The sequence below is a fragment of the Colobus angolensis genome, unplaced genomic scaffold (assembly GCF_000951035.1).
Source record: "Colobus angolensis palliatus isolate OR3802 unplaced genomic scaffold, Cang.pa_1.0 Scaffold37, whole genome shotgun sequence".
Lineage (NCBI taxonomy): Eukaryota > Metazoa > Chordata > Mammalia > Primates > Cercopithecidae > Colobus > Colobus angolensis.
The window spans coordinates 3,994,556-4,014,473 of NW_012117043.1; the positions used below are offsets into that span (position 1 = coordinate 3,994,556).

The 19,918-nt window shown below is 40.0% G+C and overlaps 1 protein-coding gene across 1 annotated transcript in view; it reads right to left on the reverse strand.

Annotated features, from left to right (window-relative positions):
* VMP1 (vacuole membrane protein 1) overlaps positions 1–19,918 on the reverse strand; it is a 152,169-nt gene that overhangs the window by 50,551 nt on the left and 81,700 nt on the right. The window contains exon 7 of the mRNA XM_011953771.1: positions 12,132–12,263. Within this exon, the coding sequence (XP_011809161.1) occupies positions 12,132–12,263 (132 nt within the window). The remainder of the gene's footprint in view (positions 1–12,131; positions 12,264–19,918) is intronic.

Below are 19,918 nucleotides of genomic sequence, written 5' to 3' on the forward strand. Positions count from 1 at the left end.
GTCCAAACGCAGTGGCTCATGCCTGTAATTCCAGCACTTTGAGAGGCCCAGGCAGGCGGATCACAAGGTCAGGAGTTCAAGACCAGCCTGACCAACAAGATGAAACCCTGTCTCTACTAAAAATACAAAAATTAAATGGGTGTGGTGGTGCGCACCTGTAATCCCAGCTACTCAGGAGGCTGAGGCAAGAGAATCGCTTGAACCTGGGAGGTGGAGGCTGCAGTGAGCGAAGATCACGCCACTGCACTCCAGCCTGGGCGACAGAGCAAGACTCCATCTCACACACACATACACCAGACACGGTAATTCTTAGGCAGCTGGCATCCACTCAAACTCAGATGGGTGCCTGCCTAACTTCTATTAGGAATAAGAATGGACTCTGTAGCCCAAGAAGGACAAGTGCTCTAGACACTCAGGGAAAATATCTGAGTATGCAAGATTTATTACTGCATAGAAATAAATAAAGGGATATATTACACAAGTAATTTCCTTTTTCTCTCTTTTTCCTGTCTGAAGCCAGTAATTCCTCATATGACAGTTTTTCAAAATTATTTTTAAAAAAATTAATAGAGGCTAGGCGTGGTGGCTTATGCCTGTAATCCCAGCACTTTGGGAGGCCAAGATGGGCGGATCACCTGAGGTCGGGAGTTCAAGACCAGCCTGACCAATATGGAGAAACCCCATCTCTACTAAAAAAAAAATTACAAAATTAGCTGGGCATGGTAGCACATCCCTATAATCCTACCACTTTGGGAGGCCAAGGCAGGAGAATTGCTTGAACCCGGGAGGCAGAGGTTGTGGTAAGCCAAGACTGTGCCATTGCACTCCAGCCTGGGCAACAAGAGTGAAACTCTGTCTCAAAAAAAAAAAAAAAAAAAAAAAAAAAGAGATGGGGGTGTTACTATTTTGCCCAGCCTGGTCTTGAACTCCTGGGCTCCAAGTTATTCTCCCACCTCAGCCTCCCAAAGTGCTGGGACTACAGGCATGAGCCACCATGCCCAGCCACTCATCTGATAATTATTTAGATTAAACTGAAATTTAAAAAAACAGTAGAGGACAATCTGCTATGTATAAAACATAACAATAATACTAGTCTGTGGAGAAAAAAAGAAAAAAGTCAAAATAGTGAGATAACTTGACTTAAACATGCAAAGCTATGAAAACTAAATCTGTATGGAATTCACAAAACAGTCAGAGACAGGAAACTTAAGAGACTAAAAACAAAGGAAAAAGATAAATGGGAACTTCTCTATTATGGGAAATGTCAACAGTGACATTCTTTTCTGAGGTAGAGCCAATCTTTTTTTTGGTTTTGAGACAGAGTCTTGCTCTGCCGTCTAGCTGGAGTATAGTGGTACCATCATAGTTCACTGCAACCCTGACCTCTTGGGCTCAAGCAATCCTCCTGCCTCAGCCTCCTAAGTATCTGGGACTATAGGTGCATGCCATCATGTCTGATTAATTTTTCAACTTTTTTTGTTTTTAGATATGGGGTCTCACTATGTTGCCCAGGTTGGCCTTGAACTCCTTGGCTCAAGCGATCCTCCTACCTCAGTATCCCGAAGTGCTGGGATTATAAGTATGAGCCACGGCACCCAGCCAATAGAATTAATCTTAACAAATTTATAAATGGCCCTGGAAAAAGAAATGCAGAGTTTAAGTTCCAAATCTACAGTTGAAATTATATCTAAAGTAGGAGATGCTAAATTCATGAAAGTAAACTGAAAGACTTTGCACACTTCAGCAAGCAAGTGGCAGGTCATCTCCAATATAGACAACGGTAAGATAACATGTTTAGGGAAAACTTATTTAAACATAAAACAATGGGGCCAGGCATGGTGGCTCATGCCTGTAATCCCAGCATTTTGGGAGGCCAAGGTGGGCAGATCATTTGAGGTCAGGAGTTTGAGACCAGCTTGGCCAACATGGTGAAACCCCGTCTCTATTAAAAATACAGAATTAGCTGGGCGTGGTGGCCTGTAATCCCAGTTACTAGGGAGGCAGAGGCAGGAGAATCACTTGAACCAGGGAAGTGGAGGAGTGAGCACTCTAGCTTGGGTGACAGAGTGAGATGCTGTTTCAAAAAAAAAAAAAAAAAGAAAAAGAAAAAAGAAAAAAAAAAGGGAACTGGGAGCAATCTTAAATTGTTTATTAAAAATGTCAGCAAAATGCATTGCTAAACAGGCCCATGATTTTAGAAATATGAAAAATGAGTACAGTTATGTGGCAATTGCCTCTGGAAAATCATGTGCAGTTGTGACTTTCATCATGTGCAGTTATGATTTCATGCTAGGAGAGATATAAACGGATTAGATAAAGGTCCATGGAAAAAATAATTGAGATTTGGGGGCTGTTGGACACAAAAAGTGAATAATTACATTCTCTAGAAAGGCTGAAGAGGAAGCTAAGTGAACTCCATAAAGCTATGAAAAGTATGAGAGGAAATGAGAAGTATCTGACAAATTTTACAATATGAGAATAACTGAGTGTAAACGTTATAACTTTTTTTTTTTTTTTTGAGACGGAGTCTTGCTCTGTCGCCCAGACTGGAGTGCAGTGGCGCGATCGTGGCTCACTGCAGCCTCTGCCCCCTGAGTTCAAGTGATTCTCCTGCCTCAGCCTCCCCAGTAGCTGGGATTACAGGCACATGCCACTATTGCCTGGCTAATTTTTGTATTTTTAGCAGAGACGGAGTTTCACCATGTTGGCCAGGCTAGTCTCAAACTCCTGATCTCAAGTGATCTGCCTGCCTCGGCCTCCCAAAGTGCTGGAATTACAGGCCTGAGCCACCCTGTGCCTGGCTAAACTTTATACCTTAAGAGAGGTAAATTTAAAACAAAATGGAAGCACTGCTTTATATGATGGGCTATCAACTTACAGTCTTTACTACAAGTAGTAAAAATACAAATTTTTAGAAATTTAGATAAGTGAATCGATGCAGACCCATGTCAGGGAATGGGGCAAAAAAGTCTAAAATATATCCCTACTTTTGAAGGGAACACTGAATGAATTATCATACCCATTTCTTTAGATCTCTTCATAGGGCCTTAGTTTAAAAGCATGATAGTCATATTTTGAAGTTGTAAGATAGCAAAAATGGGAAGGAGACTCTATTGAGGGAAATCTCCTTAAATACTAAGCAAGAAAGAACTGCAGATTGGAGCTGAGCACGGTGGCTCATGTCTGTAATCCCTGCTCTTTGGGAGGCTGAGGTGGGTAGATCACCTGAGGTCAAGAGTTCCAGACCAGCCTGGTCAATATGGTGAAATCCTGTCTCCACTAGAAATACAAAAAAATAGCTGGGCGTGGTGGCGTGTGCTTGTAGTCCCAGCTACTTGGGAGGCTGAGGCAGGAGAATCGCTTAAACCCGGGAGGTGGAGGTTGCAGTGAGCCAAGATCACACCACTGTACTCCAGCCTGGGTGACAGAGCGACACTCTGCTTCAAAAAAAAAAAAAAAAAAGACAGAAAGAACTGCAGATTGATCATGACAAACCAAATATCTTGGCTAATTAGAAAGAAAGGCACCTTTGCAATAGGAAATGAGTAAAATAGTTTTCTGCTGTCCAGGTCTCCCATTAAACTCTGATGTACCCCTCAAAGCACTAAGCAGTTATGTAACACGGTGGGTTTGTACTTAGCATGTTACTGATTTACAAACTCATAAGCAAAAATAAAGAAGTGTAAGTAGTCTGTTGGTCCAAGTTTCAATAAAGGGGCCTTTTTTTTTTTTGAGACCTGTTTTGTCACCCACGCTGGAGTGCAGTGGCAAAATCTTGGCTCACTGCAACCTCTGCCTTCCAGATTCAAGCAATTCTCCTGCCTCAGCCTCCTGAGTAACTGGGACTACAGGTGCATGCCACCATGCCCAGCCAGTTTTTGTATTTTTAGTAGAGATGGGGTTTCACCATATTGGTCAGGCTGGTCTCGAACTCCTGACCTCGTGATCTGCCCACCTTGGCCTCCCAAAGTGCTGGGATTACAGGCATAAGCCACAGAGCTCAGCCAAAAGGGGCCTTTCTTTTCTTCTTGTCTTTTTTTTTTGGCTCACTGCAATCTCTGCTTCCTGGGTTCAAGGGATTCTCCTGCCTCAGTCTCCCTAGTAGCTGGGACTACAGGCACGTGCCACCACGCCAGGCTAATTTTTTATATTTTTAGTAGAGACGGGGTTTCACCGTGTTAGCCATGATGGTCTCAGTCTCCTGACCTCATGATCTGCCCGCCTCGGCCTCCCAAAGTGCTAGGATTACAGGCGAGAGCCACGGTGCCCGGCCCAAAAGGGGCCTTTCTAAAGGCATTTTATAAAAGGTGCTTGAAACACAAAACTGAAAAAATAAAAAAAAACAAAAAAAACAAAAAAAACCCTTTAGTTTAACAAAGGTAACCTAATGCTTATCCAGTGCTTTTTCCGCCCCCGTATCTGCAAACAGGTGTGGAAGTGAAAAGAACACGCCGACATAAGAGAAAATTATTTTCTTTCTTTCTTTCTTTCCTTCTTTCCTTCCTTCCTTCCTTCCTTTCCTTCCTTTCTTCCTCCCTCCCTCCCTCCCTCCCTCTCTCTCTCTCTTTCTTTCTTTCTTCTTTTTTAGATGGAGTCTAGTTCTGTTGCCCAGGCTGGAGTGCAGTGGCGTGATCGCAGCTCACTGCAACTTCTGCCTCTAAGTTCAAGCAGTTCTTCTACCTCAGCCTCCCAAGTAGCTGGGACTATAGGCACCCACCAGAACACCCAGCTAATTTTTTTGTAGTTTTAGTAGAGACAGGGTTTCGCCATTATTGGCCAGGCTTGTCTGGAACTCCTGACCTCAGGTAATCCGCTCGCCTCGGCTTCCCAAAGTGCTGGGAATACAGGTGTGAGCCACCATGCCTGGCCACGAAATGATTTTCTTTTCTCTTCTCTCTCTCTTTTTTTTTTTTTTGGAGAGTGAGTCTCTCTCTATCACCCAGGCTGGAGTGCAGTGGCGGGATCTCAGCTCTCTACAACCGACGCCTCCTGCGTTCAAGTGATTCTCCTGCTTCAGCCTCCTGAGTAGTTGGGACTACTGGCGCCCTCCAACAACCCGAGTAATTTTTGTATTTTTAGTAGAGATAGTGTTTCACCATCTTGGCCAGGCTGGTCTGGAGCTCCTGACTTTGTGATCCGCTGCCTCAGCCTCCCAAAGTGCTGGGATTACGGGCCTAAGCCAACGCGCTCGGCCCAAAACTATTTTCTACTCCAATGTGCAAAGCAACCTAACAAGAAAAACCTTAAATATTTATTCTTACTTTCCTTATTAATGATTAGGCTGTATTAACCTCTTATTTTCATTTGAAAATCATCTGGTTTCAATGCTGATTGCTTTGTCATCAAAACAATTTTTTTTTAATTTAGTTTGATGACTGACAGCATGGTTAGCACATAAACAATTTTAAACTTCATTATTGTATATTTTTTTCCTGTGAGGAATAACTAGCTTCAACATTTTCTAGAATGTTTTTCCTATTTTGTTACAAAAGTGTAAGCAGAATAAAAGTAATTTTTAGGAGGTTGAGTTTAAAAGTTTTCACTAAATTAATTATTATTATTATTTTTTGAGACAAAGTTCACTCTGTCACCCACGCTGCAGTGTAGTGGTGCGATCTCAGCTCACTGCATCCTCTGCCTCCCTGGTTCAAGCGATTCTCATGCCTCGGCCTCCTGAGTAGACAGGATTACAGGCGCCTGCCACCACACCTGACTAATTTTTGTATTTTTAGTAGAGATGGGGTTTCACCATGTTGGCCAAGCTGGTCTCAAACTCCTGACCTCAGGTGATCCACCTGCCTTGGCCTCCCAAAGTGCTGGGATTACAGGCGTGAGCCATTGTGCCTGGCCTAAATTTATTTTTTAAATAAGTAAGTCTAGCTAAAGGTGACAAGGCTAAATACAGTAATGTGCATGTAAAAAGAGTATGGTGAGAAGACAAGTTTCCCATTGACCATTCAATCAACAGCTTGCATCACATTGCAACTGTCCTTCCTTGTTGATAATATGCGAATGAGTTAAAGAAATAGAAGAAATTAAAAGGGAGAAAGATTAACGTCTGTGAGTGAGGTAGCAAGAGTTCAAAATAAAGTAAATGCTTCTAGAGAAAGCAAGTAAAAGGGGCATGAAGAATTCCACTATAAATCATGCTAAGTGTGCTTAGACATTACAACTCCAGAATTACTCTAAGTGCTACCTTTTCTTGACGAATAAAATGCAAGTAAGTTACCTTTGGTACCCACACCTAACTGCGCGAATAGTCAAAATATCCTGTAACAGAATCGATCAAGACCACTTAAAGTTGCTTAATTTTGATGGTACTTTGTGATAAAATCATGAGCCAACTGTGAAAGACTATCTACCAGGCCCGCCTTTTCAAAAACTAAACATTATTGGGGTGTGGTTGGTTGATTATGAAAAGAGAAACTACACTAATTCTTGGTAGTTTTGACAATGCCTTTAATGATAAAGAAGTGTGTTTAACATGTGTCTCTCATATTCACTACGGTAAAGTTTATCAGTTTTAACTCTTCGCAAACAAGCAAGAGATCCTGCAAGCAGGAAGCTTTTCTGTGGAACTCCTGATGGAACACAAACCATAACAGTTACTGCAAAGCTTAATGCAAACCCTCTAGAGTCCACGTTGACAAATTCTTTAACAAGCCCTGTGGTTACAGGGAAGCTGGTTTCACTGTGACTCACTCCTGCTCAAACAGTTTACTGGAAATGAAGGGGAGGGGGAATTTTCAGAGAAGTCATGTGATGGCCAGACAAACCACAACCAGTAAAGGTTCATCAGAGTCAAAAACAGGTCCCAGCAACAACTGACACCCAGAGTGTTCAAATGGTACTGAAGTGTATGAAAATGTGTCCTGTTTAGTTTCAGATCATCTACACCATAAACTCTTTCATGAATCTGTATATGTAAAGGAAAAACTTCACAGCAGGAAAAACCGGCAGGCATTGACACAGTGTAGGTAACTGCAACTGCACACACTTCATAGGAAAATGTGCTTAAGAGAATAGCATTAGTGGAATGCCAAAGCACTTTTTCATGAGTATGTAAATAATCTTATCAATTCCTTTCCCATAGTCTTTAAACTCAAATGATCAAACACATATTCTATCATTATTAAAAGAATCCTTCACTTTGACCCTATACTTTGGAAAGGGATGTTCACTAGATAAATGTTTATTTTATTTTACTATATTTAAAAAAAGGCATTGGTCATAAGAATGAGAACTACCATTACAATGGATAAACTGTTTTTTGGTTTTATATTTTCACTAGTAAAATAATGTAAATAGCTAGAAACTTCTGAAAAGGACAAAGATTCTATTAAGCTAAAAAATAAGACTTTTTTCAGCCTTAAATTTAATACAAATTAGTAAGGTAAAAGATGCTAGTATTAAAACTCAATTTGGGGATTTAGCTTCAATATACAGAGTAGGTAGCAATTATTGAGTATTAATTACTTTAATTACTATAGTCCTAAATAGAACCTAAAAATGTTCCCTTAAAGTAAGATTAAACTCCAAAACTACAAAATAGCCTTTGGGGAAATATTCAGCCTAAAATGGTCTGCAGACTCATGAACGATACTCAACAGAAAGACAAGCTAATTGATAGGAAAATAGAGGGAAAAAAACTCACATTCTTTTTTTTTTTTTGAGATGGAATCTCACTTTGTCACCTAGGCTGGAGTGCAGTGGTGTGATCTCGGCTCACTGGAACCTCCGCCTCTCTGGTTCAAGCAATTCTCGTGCCTCAGCCTCCCAAGTAGCTGGGATTACATGTGCCTGCCATCATGCCCAGCTAATTTTTGTATTTTTAGTAGATACAAGGTTTCACCATGCTGGCCAGGCTGGTCTTGAACCCCTGACCTCAAATGATTCACCTGCCTTGGCCTCCCAAAGTGCTGGGATTACAGGCATGAGCCTGAATATGTTTTCACGATATTCTTTGAAAACGTGAAGTTTTAAGACTTTTACATTTCTGATTTAATTTTAAATTTCCTATTCTGATAGCAATAAGCAGCAGCAGGAAATTTCACATAGTCAGCAACCTAACACTGTGAGAAAGAATCCAAGTAGCAGGTCATTAAAACAGATGGCATTTAGGAAACTAAACTTATTCAAAACATATTCTTGTAAGTAAATATGTACAACAACATTTCTCCTCTGTTGTGTAAGCTTTAAATACAAAAATACCACAACCAGTCCCAGACTCCTCCATTATTTCAGTAATACTGGCTGCCCTAATTTTTCAGGATACATCATGCAAATAAGTTCTTTTATTTTTCAAATTCTTTTATTCTTAAAGTATCTTTAATTTTCCTTTTTGGTTATATAGCTTAGAGAATAAACAAATCACAAGAATCTTCACTTATTTCTGAAGTATAAAGTATATAATTTTACAAGAGTTGTTTTACTCAATGTGAATTAAAATTTCCAAGTCTAAAAAAATTTGCAAGTCATTTAACTTGGTGTCTTTTACATTATCTTCAGATGACAATTGCTCTCAGATGACTATTAAACTCAAAGATGCAAAACAGTTAAATCTTCCTTTCTTTGTAAAATTACTGGTGTTCAATTACATTTTACAGCAAAATAAGACTGAATATTAATGGACATGTTTCATGTAATGCTACACTTTTTCTTACTGTTATTTCATCATCTATTCAAAGTATCCACTGCATGAGTAGTATGTGCAAGAGTAGGCAGGCATTGTTGAAAATACACGCATTTTTAAGCCCCCTTCTGAAGGAGTTTATAGACTCCTAGAGAGATAAGAAAAGTCTATAAATAGTTTTAAGAGAAGGTAGAATGTGATAAGTGACACAAGAAAGACATAGCTGGGCTGAGATAGGAATTCAGAGACAATTTGAGAGGAGCGAAGGGGTTGAGGTAGGGGTAGGAAGGGAATCATAAAATAGTTCACAAAGAAGCCAGCAGCACATAAATCGAAAGGTAAGAAAACTGAAAAAGTAGACATGCAGATGGGAAGAAATGACACACTAAGTAAAGTTATGAAAAAGAACAATACCGTACAGTGGTGGAGGAAAAAGTTAAATTATTGCAAATGATCAGGTCAGTAATTTTTAAACTTAAAAATTTCAGAGTTCTTTAATTAAAAGAAATCTCCCTCTTCCTCCCTCCCTCCCTCCCTCCTTCTCTCCCTCCCTCCCTCCAATCACACACACACACACCCCCACACACACAATTTTTGATGTTGAATGGGTATTCTAGCAGCTTTTTAAAGTTCAACTTGAAAACCATCAATGCAGAGGATAAAAAACTGTTAAAGGGAAATCAGAAATAGTTGTAGGTTGGGGCCAAGTAATGAAGAAAACTGGGTTAAATAGTTTAGATTTCACTCTATACACAGTGGGAGCCATCACAGATTTTTGAGCAGCAACGTTCCACAAGTAGAGATATTTTTCAGAAAATTATTTTGGTTACTTTGTGTGGGAAAAGATTGGGAGAAAAAAACTAGTAAAGAGTAGTCCTACTAGGAAGCCACTGGCAATATTTAGGTAAGGGTTGATAAAGGCCTGAACCAGTAGTGGGAAGGGAGAAGAGAGGGCATATAAGATACTATGGAGATAGAATCAACAGGCCTTAAGGAATTAATTACTGGGGACGGGAGGAAAGGCGGGAGTCAGATGACTCAGATTTTGACCCAAAGCGATTGTTAGGATGATGATAGCATTAACAGAACACAGGAACCAAGAAGGAAAAGAAGATCATAAAGATAATAATTAAACCTTGTATAAAATAGTCAACAAAGCACATAAACAGCTATCTAGACCTAACTTTTATAAATGACGCTAAAATTGCTCAAGGTCAGAGGAAGCTACATTCATTCATGTGTGCCTCTCACAGACATCTAGTGGAAACATGATAGAAAGCCAAGAGCAAAAGGAAGTCAGCTTAGTGGAAAAATACTGCCTAATCTCAACATTGTACTCAGAAAAATACAGCAGGTATCATAATAAATCAGAATACAAATAAATGCTTTAGTCATCTTTTTTTTCCCCCCTTAAAACATCTATAGTATGACATCCAACCATTAGTCAACATTGGAATTCAAGCAAATAAAATTGTTTCATAACAACAATTTCTTTTTTCGTTTTTTTTTTTGAGATGGAGTCTCACTCTGTCGCCCAGGCTGGAGTGCAGTGGGGAAATCTCGGCTCACTGCAAGCTCCGCCTCCCGGGTTTACGCCATTCTCCTGCCTCAGCCTCTGGAGTAGCTGGGACTACAGGCGCCCGCCAACACACCCGGCTAATTTTTTGTATTTTTTAGTAGAGACGGGGTTTCACTGCGTTAGCCAGGATGGTCTCGATCTCCTGACCTGGTGATCCACCCGCGTGAGCCTCCCAGAGTGCTGGGATTACAGGCATGAGCCACCGCGCCTGGCCACAACAATTTCTTAGTAAAATCACATACAGCATTTAACCTAGTTGGAGAGCACATGGCAAAGCAATGAGAGCCAAGTGGTTTTTTTTTTGTTTTGTTTTCACTTTTTTGGCTGATAAACTTATTCTACTACAGGGTTTTCCCTTCAAGAATAAAAAACCATATTTTCTAACTCATTCTCATGCAATCTTAAAATTTAAATTTCCACTCACAGTTACTGATTTTACTTAATTTGCTGTTTTAGCTATAGTTGACCCAACTTTTCCATATTTTATTGCTTCTATCAAATTGGAGGTTTTACCAAATACACGTTATCTATGAGCAGATCCCAGCAACAAAGATAAACTTTGGATCTTTGCTAAATTGATTACTATAAGAATTTGTAAATGATAACCAATAAGATGTGATTAGACAGATGTTGGTAAAGTTATAGCTTAGCATGGCCGGGCGCGGTGGCTCAAGCCTGTAATCCCAGCACTTTGGGAGGCCAAGAAGGGCGGATCACGAGGTCAGGAGATCGAGACCATCCTGGCTAACACTGTGAAACCCCGTGTCTACTAAAAAAAATACAAAAAACTAGCCGGGCGAGGTGGCGGGCGCCTGTAGTCCCAGCTACTCGGGAGGCTGAGGCAGGAGAATGGCGTCAACCCGGGAGAAAAAAGAAAAAAAAAAAAAAAGCAAAAAATTTTTTGTAGAGACAAGGTCTCGCTGTTGCCCAGGCTGATCTCAAACTCCGAGGCTCAAGTGATCTGCCCACCTTGGTCTCCCAAAATGCTGGGATTACAGGCATGAGCTACCACACCTGGTTGGAGCCTAAGAGTTTGAAGCTGCAGAAAGCTATGATTATATCACTGCACTCCAGCCTGGGTGACAGAGTGAGACCCTGAATAAAAAACAAACAAAACAAAACAAAAAAAAAAGGAAGAAAGAAGCAAAGAAAGAAAAAGTTCTACTATTACTATTGTAATAAATACTACTACATACTGCTTACTAGTTTAAAGTTTTAGTAACTACTTAAGAATTTGATATAATTCATATACTCCCCTAGCAAACATTTCAGCAGCTCTGTACACTCTGTGGAATACAGAATGAAGCTGCTTTCAAGGGAGGAAAGGGCCACTATAGATATAGCCATATAATAAGATTTCTTTCTTTCTTTTTTTTTTAAAGACAGGGTCTGTGGCTTAGGCCAGAGTACAGTGGGATGATCATAGCTCACTTGCAGCCTCAAACTCCTGGGCTTATGCAATCCTCCTGCCTTGGGTCCTCAACGTGCTGGGATTACAGGAGTGAGCTACCACATCTGGCCTTTGATGTTATGTTTAACAATTAATTCAGAAGTTCTATTATTTTGGACTCAAAGCAGCAGTCTGCTTGGTAATATCTCTAAACAAACAATGGAGAAAGCAAGTTTCAGCTCCTTAACATCACCGGCAACATTAATTTACCCTGGTTTCTGATAATGTGTTTTAGTGTATTAAGAGTTGTCTTATTGCATTTTTCTGTAATTTTCTATTCTAAGATCAAGATTATCTTTTATATTTTGACCTTTCTAAATATTCTATCTCAAGTAGTATTTTTCTTTCTTTCTTTCTTTTTTTTTTTACTTTAGCAGTTTTGTTCTTCAGAGTAACTACTAACAATTTTACCTTAATAGCCTCTTTAGGAATAAGTAAAGTGTTCTATTTTCTATCCCCACTGTTCTTACTTGTGCAGACTCTGCATGTTCCAGCATCTCTTCAAATTCCTGATATTCTTCATCATCTGGTTCAGCACCTGAGAGGCGAGCTGCTCTGGCCATGAAATATGGAGGCAGCTCTCCAATTGCTGTACCGATACCCTAGGTGAAAAACCAAAATACTTACAATGAGGTTCTGTTCTCAACGGTGACACTTAATAGATCAAACCCATACTCTTCTATATCACCAGAAGCATTTTGAGATGCAATATATTGGGGGAAAGTATATGCTACATAACCAAAATAACAAGAGTTTGAATCCTGGCTCTAATTCTGACCTATCTGATGCTGGGCAAGATAATACACATAAAACCCTTAAGACAAGCCAGGCACAGTGGCACGCACCTGTAGCCATAGCTACTTAGGATGCTGAGGCAGGAAGATCACCTGAGCCCAGGAGTTTGAGGCCAGCCTGGGCAACATTGTGATTCCTGTCTATGGGAAAAAAAAAAAAAATCTTGAGACAACACCTGGCGCATTGTAGACATTAAGTAAATTTTAGTTCTCTAGAATCTCTACTTAGACTCTTATTTTTATCATTTGTGCCCCCCCACCTTTCTGATATCTAAATGATCTGGTAATAAGAATTCACCAGTGGCTGGTCATGGTGGCTCACGCCTGTAATCCCAGCACTTTGGGAGGCCGAGGTGGTGGATCCCGAGGTCAAGAGATCGAGACCATCCTGGCCAATATGGTGAAACCCCATCTCTACCAAAAATACAAAAATCAGCTGAGTGTGGTGGTGCGCACTTGTAGTCCCAGCTACTTTGGAGGCTGAGGCAGGAGAATCACTTGAACTTGGGAGGCAGAGGTCGCAGTGAGCTGAGATTGCACCACTACACTCCAGCCTGGCAACAGAACAAGACTCTATCTTAAAAAAAAAAAAAAAAAAAGCCGGGCGTGGTGGCTCAAGCCTGTAATCCCAGCACTTTGGGAGGCTGAGGCGGGCAGATCACAAGGTCAGGAGATCGAGACCAGCCTGGCCAACATGGTGAAACCCCATCTCTACTAAAAATACAAAAATTAGCTGGGCGTGGTGGCATGTGCCTGTAATCCCAGCTACTTGGGAGGTTGAGGCAAGAGAATCACTTGAACCTGGGAGGCGGAGCCAAGATCACGCCACTGCACTTTAGCATAGTGACACAGGGAGATTCTGTCTCAAAAAAAGTAAAATATAACGAAACATACCCAGTAAATGACATGGAAATACTACTGGGAATAAGGAAAAATACTGGCAGCATATGACAAAGAGCATCTTCTTAAATATGTAAACCAGTAAGAAAATGAAAAATACATTATAAAAAATAGATACATGCACCAGTTAGATGAACATTCTATTTCTTCTTTTTTATTTGTATTTTCAGCATTTCATTATAATAAACATACTTTGTAATAAGAAAAAAACTTGTTATAGCAAAGATGTGAAAATATTTGACGGAGTGGAAAAATGCTCATATTTTTAGATTCAAATCAAGTCACAAAACAACAAACAATATGATTTCACTCTTAGGTATATAAATATTTATAAAGAAAAGACTAAAGGCACTCACCAATTTTCTACAATGAGATGTATCACTTTGTAATAAAAAATAATTTTATAATAACATCGGTATCACATGTCTATGATACTGTGAAGAAGGAACTTGTGACTAACATTTATAGTATGATTCTAATTTTTATAAAAAGTTATGTATGCAAAGAAAGCAGTCTGGAATACAGTGATTATTACCCTACTATGCTGGGGAGAAGGTATGTGAGCTTTCACTTTTTACTTTACAATACTTCTGGAATGTAAGAATCTTATTACTAAAAGCACTTGTATAATTAAAAAATACGCAGATCTGTAAAACGTAATATAAGCAAAGGGCCTAAGACAAATTCATGATTGAAAGCATTGAAAATCTTCTTTGCCAAGCCATAGCAAGAAACTCTCCTTTGAACAACAATTAAAACATTAGTACCCTCTCAGATAATTTATAACATGGAAAACCGGAATAGTCTCTTTCCACCTATTCTCCCTCACCCCTTCAACTGAAAAACAACTATAAACAAATAAATAAAAATTAAAAATCTTATACAACTTATCTGAAACTGGGAAAAAGTATGTAAGGAAAATTATATCCACATCCACTGAAATCTATAATAGGCCACAAAATTGATGGAAACTGGTGAAAAAATCATGAAAAGGAATAAAGAAAAGAAAAATCAGGCTGGGCACAGGGCCTCACGCCTGTAATCCCAGCACTCTGGGAGGCCCAGGCTGGTGGATCACCTGAGGTCAGTAGTTCGAGACCAGCCTGGCCAACATGGTGAAATCCCATCTCTACTGAAAATACAAAAAATTAGCCAGGCATGGTGGTGGACACCTGTAATCCCATCTACTTGTGAGGCTGAGGCAAGAGAGTTGCTTGAACCCAAAAGGCGGAGGTTGCAGTCAGCCAAGATGGCGCCAGAAAATATTGCTACATTATGGTATGGTAAGCACAGTACTACTACCATACCCAGCTAATTTTCTGTATTTTTGGTAAAGATGGGGTTTCATCACATTGGCCAGGCTGGTCTCGAACTCCTGACCTCAAGTGATCCGCCTGCCTTGGTCTCCCAAAGTGCTGGAATTATAGATGTGAGGCACTGCACCAGGCAACAGTATATGATTTCTAACAAAGAACATGAAACAGTATGTGTGTACATTTTCCTCACTGGATTTTTCAATATAAATAAGTAAATATGAAATTAGGGCCTGAGAAATGTACAGTTTATCTTAAAATAGTGATTTTAATTACTGGCTTTGCAGGATGAAAATAGCCAAACCTCATAACCAACAGAAGTATTGTGTGCGTGACTCAAAGAAAAAGTGGAATCAGAGAAGATCCCCTCAAAAAGTAACTAATCAGGGATAGAAGAGATGTAAGAAAAAGATTATTACCCCAACAGTAGATAGATAAAGACTGAGAAAAGAAATGGTCAAAGTCTTCAAGAGCTCAAATTATATGGATAAAATAAAGAATTCTTCATCAAATTCTAGAAGATCTTAGTTTTTGGAATTGAGCTTTTAGATGGCAATAAGCTTATGAAATTCATTATTTAAAATTCTAAAATCAAAACCCTGCAAAGAATGAAATAAGTCTTCCAGTCTGATATTCTAGCCAATGTAGGGTGTGCTATGGATGGGATCCCTGAGAGATATCACACAGAGACAAGGCACTCACTGCACTCCATGAGCAATACAAATGACTTTTCTTAGTTTAAACCACTAAATATTGAGGTGATTTGTTACTCAGTAACAGACAACTGGAATACTCTTTGTTCTAAAAACAACCCCAAAACATAGAAAACAGAAACGAGAACTCAATATTTGATGAAGTTAGTATTAATAAATGAGGACAGGACAAATAGAAGCAAAGATTATACTTGAGAGCGTACAGGGGAGGGATATGGAAGAGAAGCAAAATACTTTGCCCCACAAAACTCCAAAAGAGCTCTTTAGCAGAACTGCCAGAAGAGGCTGGCATAGGGCTGAAAACAAGGAGAATGCAAAAGACTCCCAGGTCCCATCCCTACTCAGCACAGCCAGGCAACTCTCTCTCCCGTATAAGTAGGAGACATAGTCTCTAGACCAAAGTGAATGTTGTGGGCTCTGGACATACTTGTGCTTGTGTTTGTGCAGGTATTCACAGATGGAACAGAAAGTGAGTTAAGCAACCGTCCACATACTAAATGGAGATCTCTAATTACTCTTCCCCAGTCTAGCTTTAGCATGTCAGCAGCAAGGCTGATATAGATGTTCTTTGACTTACAATAGGTGACGTGTCTTAACCCCTTTGTAGTTGAATACATCGTAAATCAAAAATGCATTGAGTATGTCTAACCTACCAAACATCATAGCTTAGCCTAGCCTCCCTTAGACATCCTCAGAAGACTTACATTAGCCTATAGTTGGGCAAAATTACAGTATACTGCGGAGTATGGACGTTTACCCTCATGATCACCTGGCTGACTGGGAGCTGTGGCTCACTGCTGCTACCTGGCATTGTGTGAGAGTATGGTACCACATATCGCTAGCTCGGGAAAAGATCAAAATCCAAAATTCGACCTATGGTTTGTACTGAATGTGTATCACTTTCATACCATTGTAAAAGTGAACAATCATAAGTCGAACCATTGTAAGTCAGGGACTGTCTGTATTGCCTAGGCAAGAAATTGAAGGATCCATCATGGAGAAACTGAACTATCCCCAAGAAAAGATCAATAGACACTGACACATGGAGGTTCTCAGTAAACAGTAAGCCTGGATGCCACTTGACTGTACAATAGGGAAGCCTCACCATCACCACACCTGGCCTCTACACACACAGCTTCCACTTAGCTTTTAAGTGTCTTATTCTTATATAAACAGACAAATAAGGATTATCAGGCTTTGAGGAAAGCCTCAAACTCCAAATTGAACAAATAGAAAAGATGATGCCTGAAAAATACATACAAATTGCTTTTTGAAAATAAATATGTAACAGCAGAAAAACATTTCGATATAAGACTTAGAAGATAAACTTGGGAAATCTCATAAGTAGTAAAATGAGATAAATATTAGAAGCAAAAAGGTTTAAAAAATTAAAAGGATGGGCATAGAAGGCCTAACACTGAAGCAACTACAATTCCAGGAAGCAAGAATAGAGACTAAAGAGGGAAAACTCTCACATAAAAAATACAAGAATATTTCCCAAAACTAAGGAACAAGTTTTCTGAGCACCTATCAGAGTACATTTTATTTGTTTTTTGTTTTGTTTTGAGATGGAGTCTTGCTGTGTCGTGCAGGCTCGAGTGCAGTGGCATGATCTTGGCTCACCACAACCTCCGCCTCCAGGGTTCAAGCAATGCTCCTGTCTCAGCCTCCCAAGTAGCTGGGACTACAGGCGCATGCTACCACGCCCAGCTAATTTGTTTTTATTTTTAGTAGAGATAGGGTTTCACCATGTTGGCCAGGCTGGTGTTGAACTCCTGACCATAGGTGATCCACCCACCTCGGCCTCCCAAAGTGCTGGGATTACAGGTGTGAGCCACCGTGCCCAACCCAGAATACATTTTAAAAAGACTGTACCTCAGATAATGAACCTAAAAGCTTCTAGAGAGAAAAACAAACAAACAAAACAAAAGTAGACTGCTTATAAAGAGGACTCAGAAGGGCATCAGTGCTCTGGATACCAATTACAGAAACTTGAAGACAATTGAACAATGCCTTCCAAATTCTAAGTATAAAAAGTGATTTTCAACCCACAATCCTATATTCAGTTAATTAATTGTGAATGAAGAACATGCTAGTTTAGAATGTAAGGTATCACATTTTCCATTTACTCCCCCTTTCACAGGAAGCTACAGCAGAATATGTTCAAGCAAAATGAGGGTGTAAATTAAGAAGGAGGAAGACAAGAAATCTAAACCAAGACAGAAGCAACTGTGCAGAAGGCCAACTGAATAGCAATTCCAGAATGAAGTGGGAGCAGGGAGGGCTCCAGAGATATGACTTCTTGATAAAAAAAATGGAGTTGATACGATTTTATTTGTGTTACCAAGTGGAAAGTGGTATCATGAGGTGTTTTTTTTTTTTTTTTTTTTTGAGGTGGAGTCTCGCTCTGTCGCCCGGGCTGGAGTGCAGTGGCCGGATCTCAGCTCACTGCAAGCTCCGCCTCCTGGGTTTACGCCATTCTCCTGCCTCAGCCTCCCGAGTAGCTGGGACTACAGGCGCCCGCCACCTCTCCCGGCTAGTTTTTGTATTTTTAGTAGAGACGGGGTTTCACCGTGATAGTCAGGATGGTCTCGATCTCCTGACCTCGTGATCCGCCCGTCTCGGCCTCCCAAAGTGCTGGGATTACAGGCTTGAGCCACCGCGCCCGGCCCATGAGGTGTTTTTACAGAGCTGTTGGAGGGGAGAGAAGGCAAGCCAGAGATTTAAAGACTATGCAAATTTGAAAATGTTAATTCCAAGAAAAAAAGCTTTAAAAAAAAAAAAGAGAGAAATAATTATAGTACCTTAGTTTACTTATGAGAGAACAACTCTCATACCCATTTGGAATCCAAGTCATAGCATAAAAATGTGTAGCTATAAGCCACCTTATACTTATTCCACTTCAACTTGCTGATTTCATATAGATAAAAAAAGAATTTTAGAGATGCTAAATGATATACATTAGTTAGTGCCATAACTCAAAGAACTACCAGTTGTCACAAGTCTCACCCATCTACTTCTGTGGACAGACTGGCTTCAGTAATCGGAATATACCAGTAATGCTGGCATTCTGAGTTTTTGTTCTACCTATAAGTATGTGAAATTTGGGAAGTAACAACTAGATCTACAGTTTTCTATAAAGTTAGAAGAATGGTAACTTTCCAAACTCCCTCAGAGTTAACACAAGGGTCATATTAGATATTGGATTTTTAAAATGCTAAAAATAATTTTAAAAGTTTATATTTGTAATAATTATTAGCATTAATATAAACATTATGATGTCATGACAGGCATAATATTTGGTTGGCAGATAAGGTAAAGCAGATACCAGGGCAACTTGCTCTTTCCACAAATAGCAGATGCTCATGGCTCTTTATTTCATTTGTTTTATATCTGGCTATTCTAAATTCACATTTGAAAGTTTTGTATTTAATTAAAAACTATAACCATACTTGGCTGAATTCTATTTCATAATGCTTCTTGTTTTCTGTTTTTTTTTTTCAGGTGGGGTCTTGCTCTGTTGCCCAGAGTACAGTAGTGCAAATGTAGCTCACTGCAGCCTCGACCTCCTGGGCTCATGCAATGCTCCTGCTTTAGCCTCCTAAGTAGCAGGGACTACAGAAATGCACCATCCTATGCAGCTAATTTTTCATTTTTTGTAGAGATGAGATCTTGCCATGTTGCCCAGGCTGGTCTTGAATTTCTGGGTAAAAATGCATTTTTTAAAAGCCTATCTGACTTGAAGATGGAGATTCAATCTTTCAACAATGTTCTTAGGAATTTTCCTGAAAACGAAACACTCTGTTGAGATAATTGAGATAGAGGCTGATACACAGATTGTGATTAGGTCAAAAAAGCCTCAACCAATTATGTTATTGCTTGCCTAGGCCTAGCATTTACTATTTTTCTGTTTTGAAAGTTTACCTTGCTCATCTTGAGGACACTGTCTAGAATACTCCAGGGCATCCATTACTCTGACTAAGGCAAAGGAAAGACTGAACAGCTGAATAGTTTGAATTGTTAAATATTATTCAAAAAGAAAGTTCAGGTCAGGCGTGGTGGCTCACGCCTGTAACCCCAGCATTTTGGGAGGCCAAGGTGGGAGGATCACTTGAGCCCAGGAGTTTAGATGAGGCCAGCCTGGGCAACATAGTGGGACCCTGTCTCTACAAAAAATAAAAATTATCTGGTCATAGTGGTACATAACTGTAGTCCCAGCTACTTGAGAGATTGAGGCTGGTGAGTAACTTGTGTTTTTTGAGACAGTCCCACTCTGTTGCCGAGGCTGGAGTGCAGTGGCACAATCAGGGCTCACTGCAATCTTTGCCTCCCAGTCTCAAGTGATCCTCCCAACTCAGCCTCCCAAGTAGCTAGGACTACAAGCATGCGCCACTAGGCCCAGCTAAGCTTTTTAAAAATTTTTTTGCAGGCCAGGCATGGTGGCTCATGCCTGTAATCCCAGCACTTTGGGAGGCTGAGGTGGGTGGATCACGAGGTCAGGAGATCGAGACCAGCCTGGCCAACATGGTGAAACCCC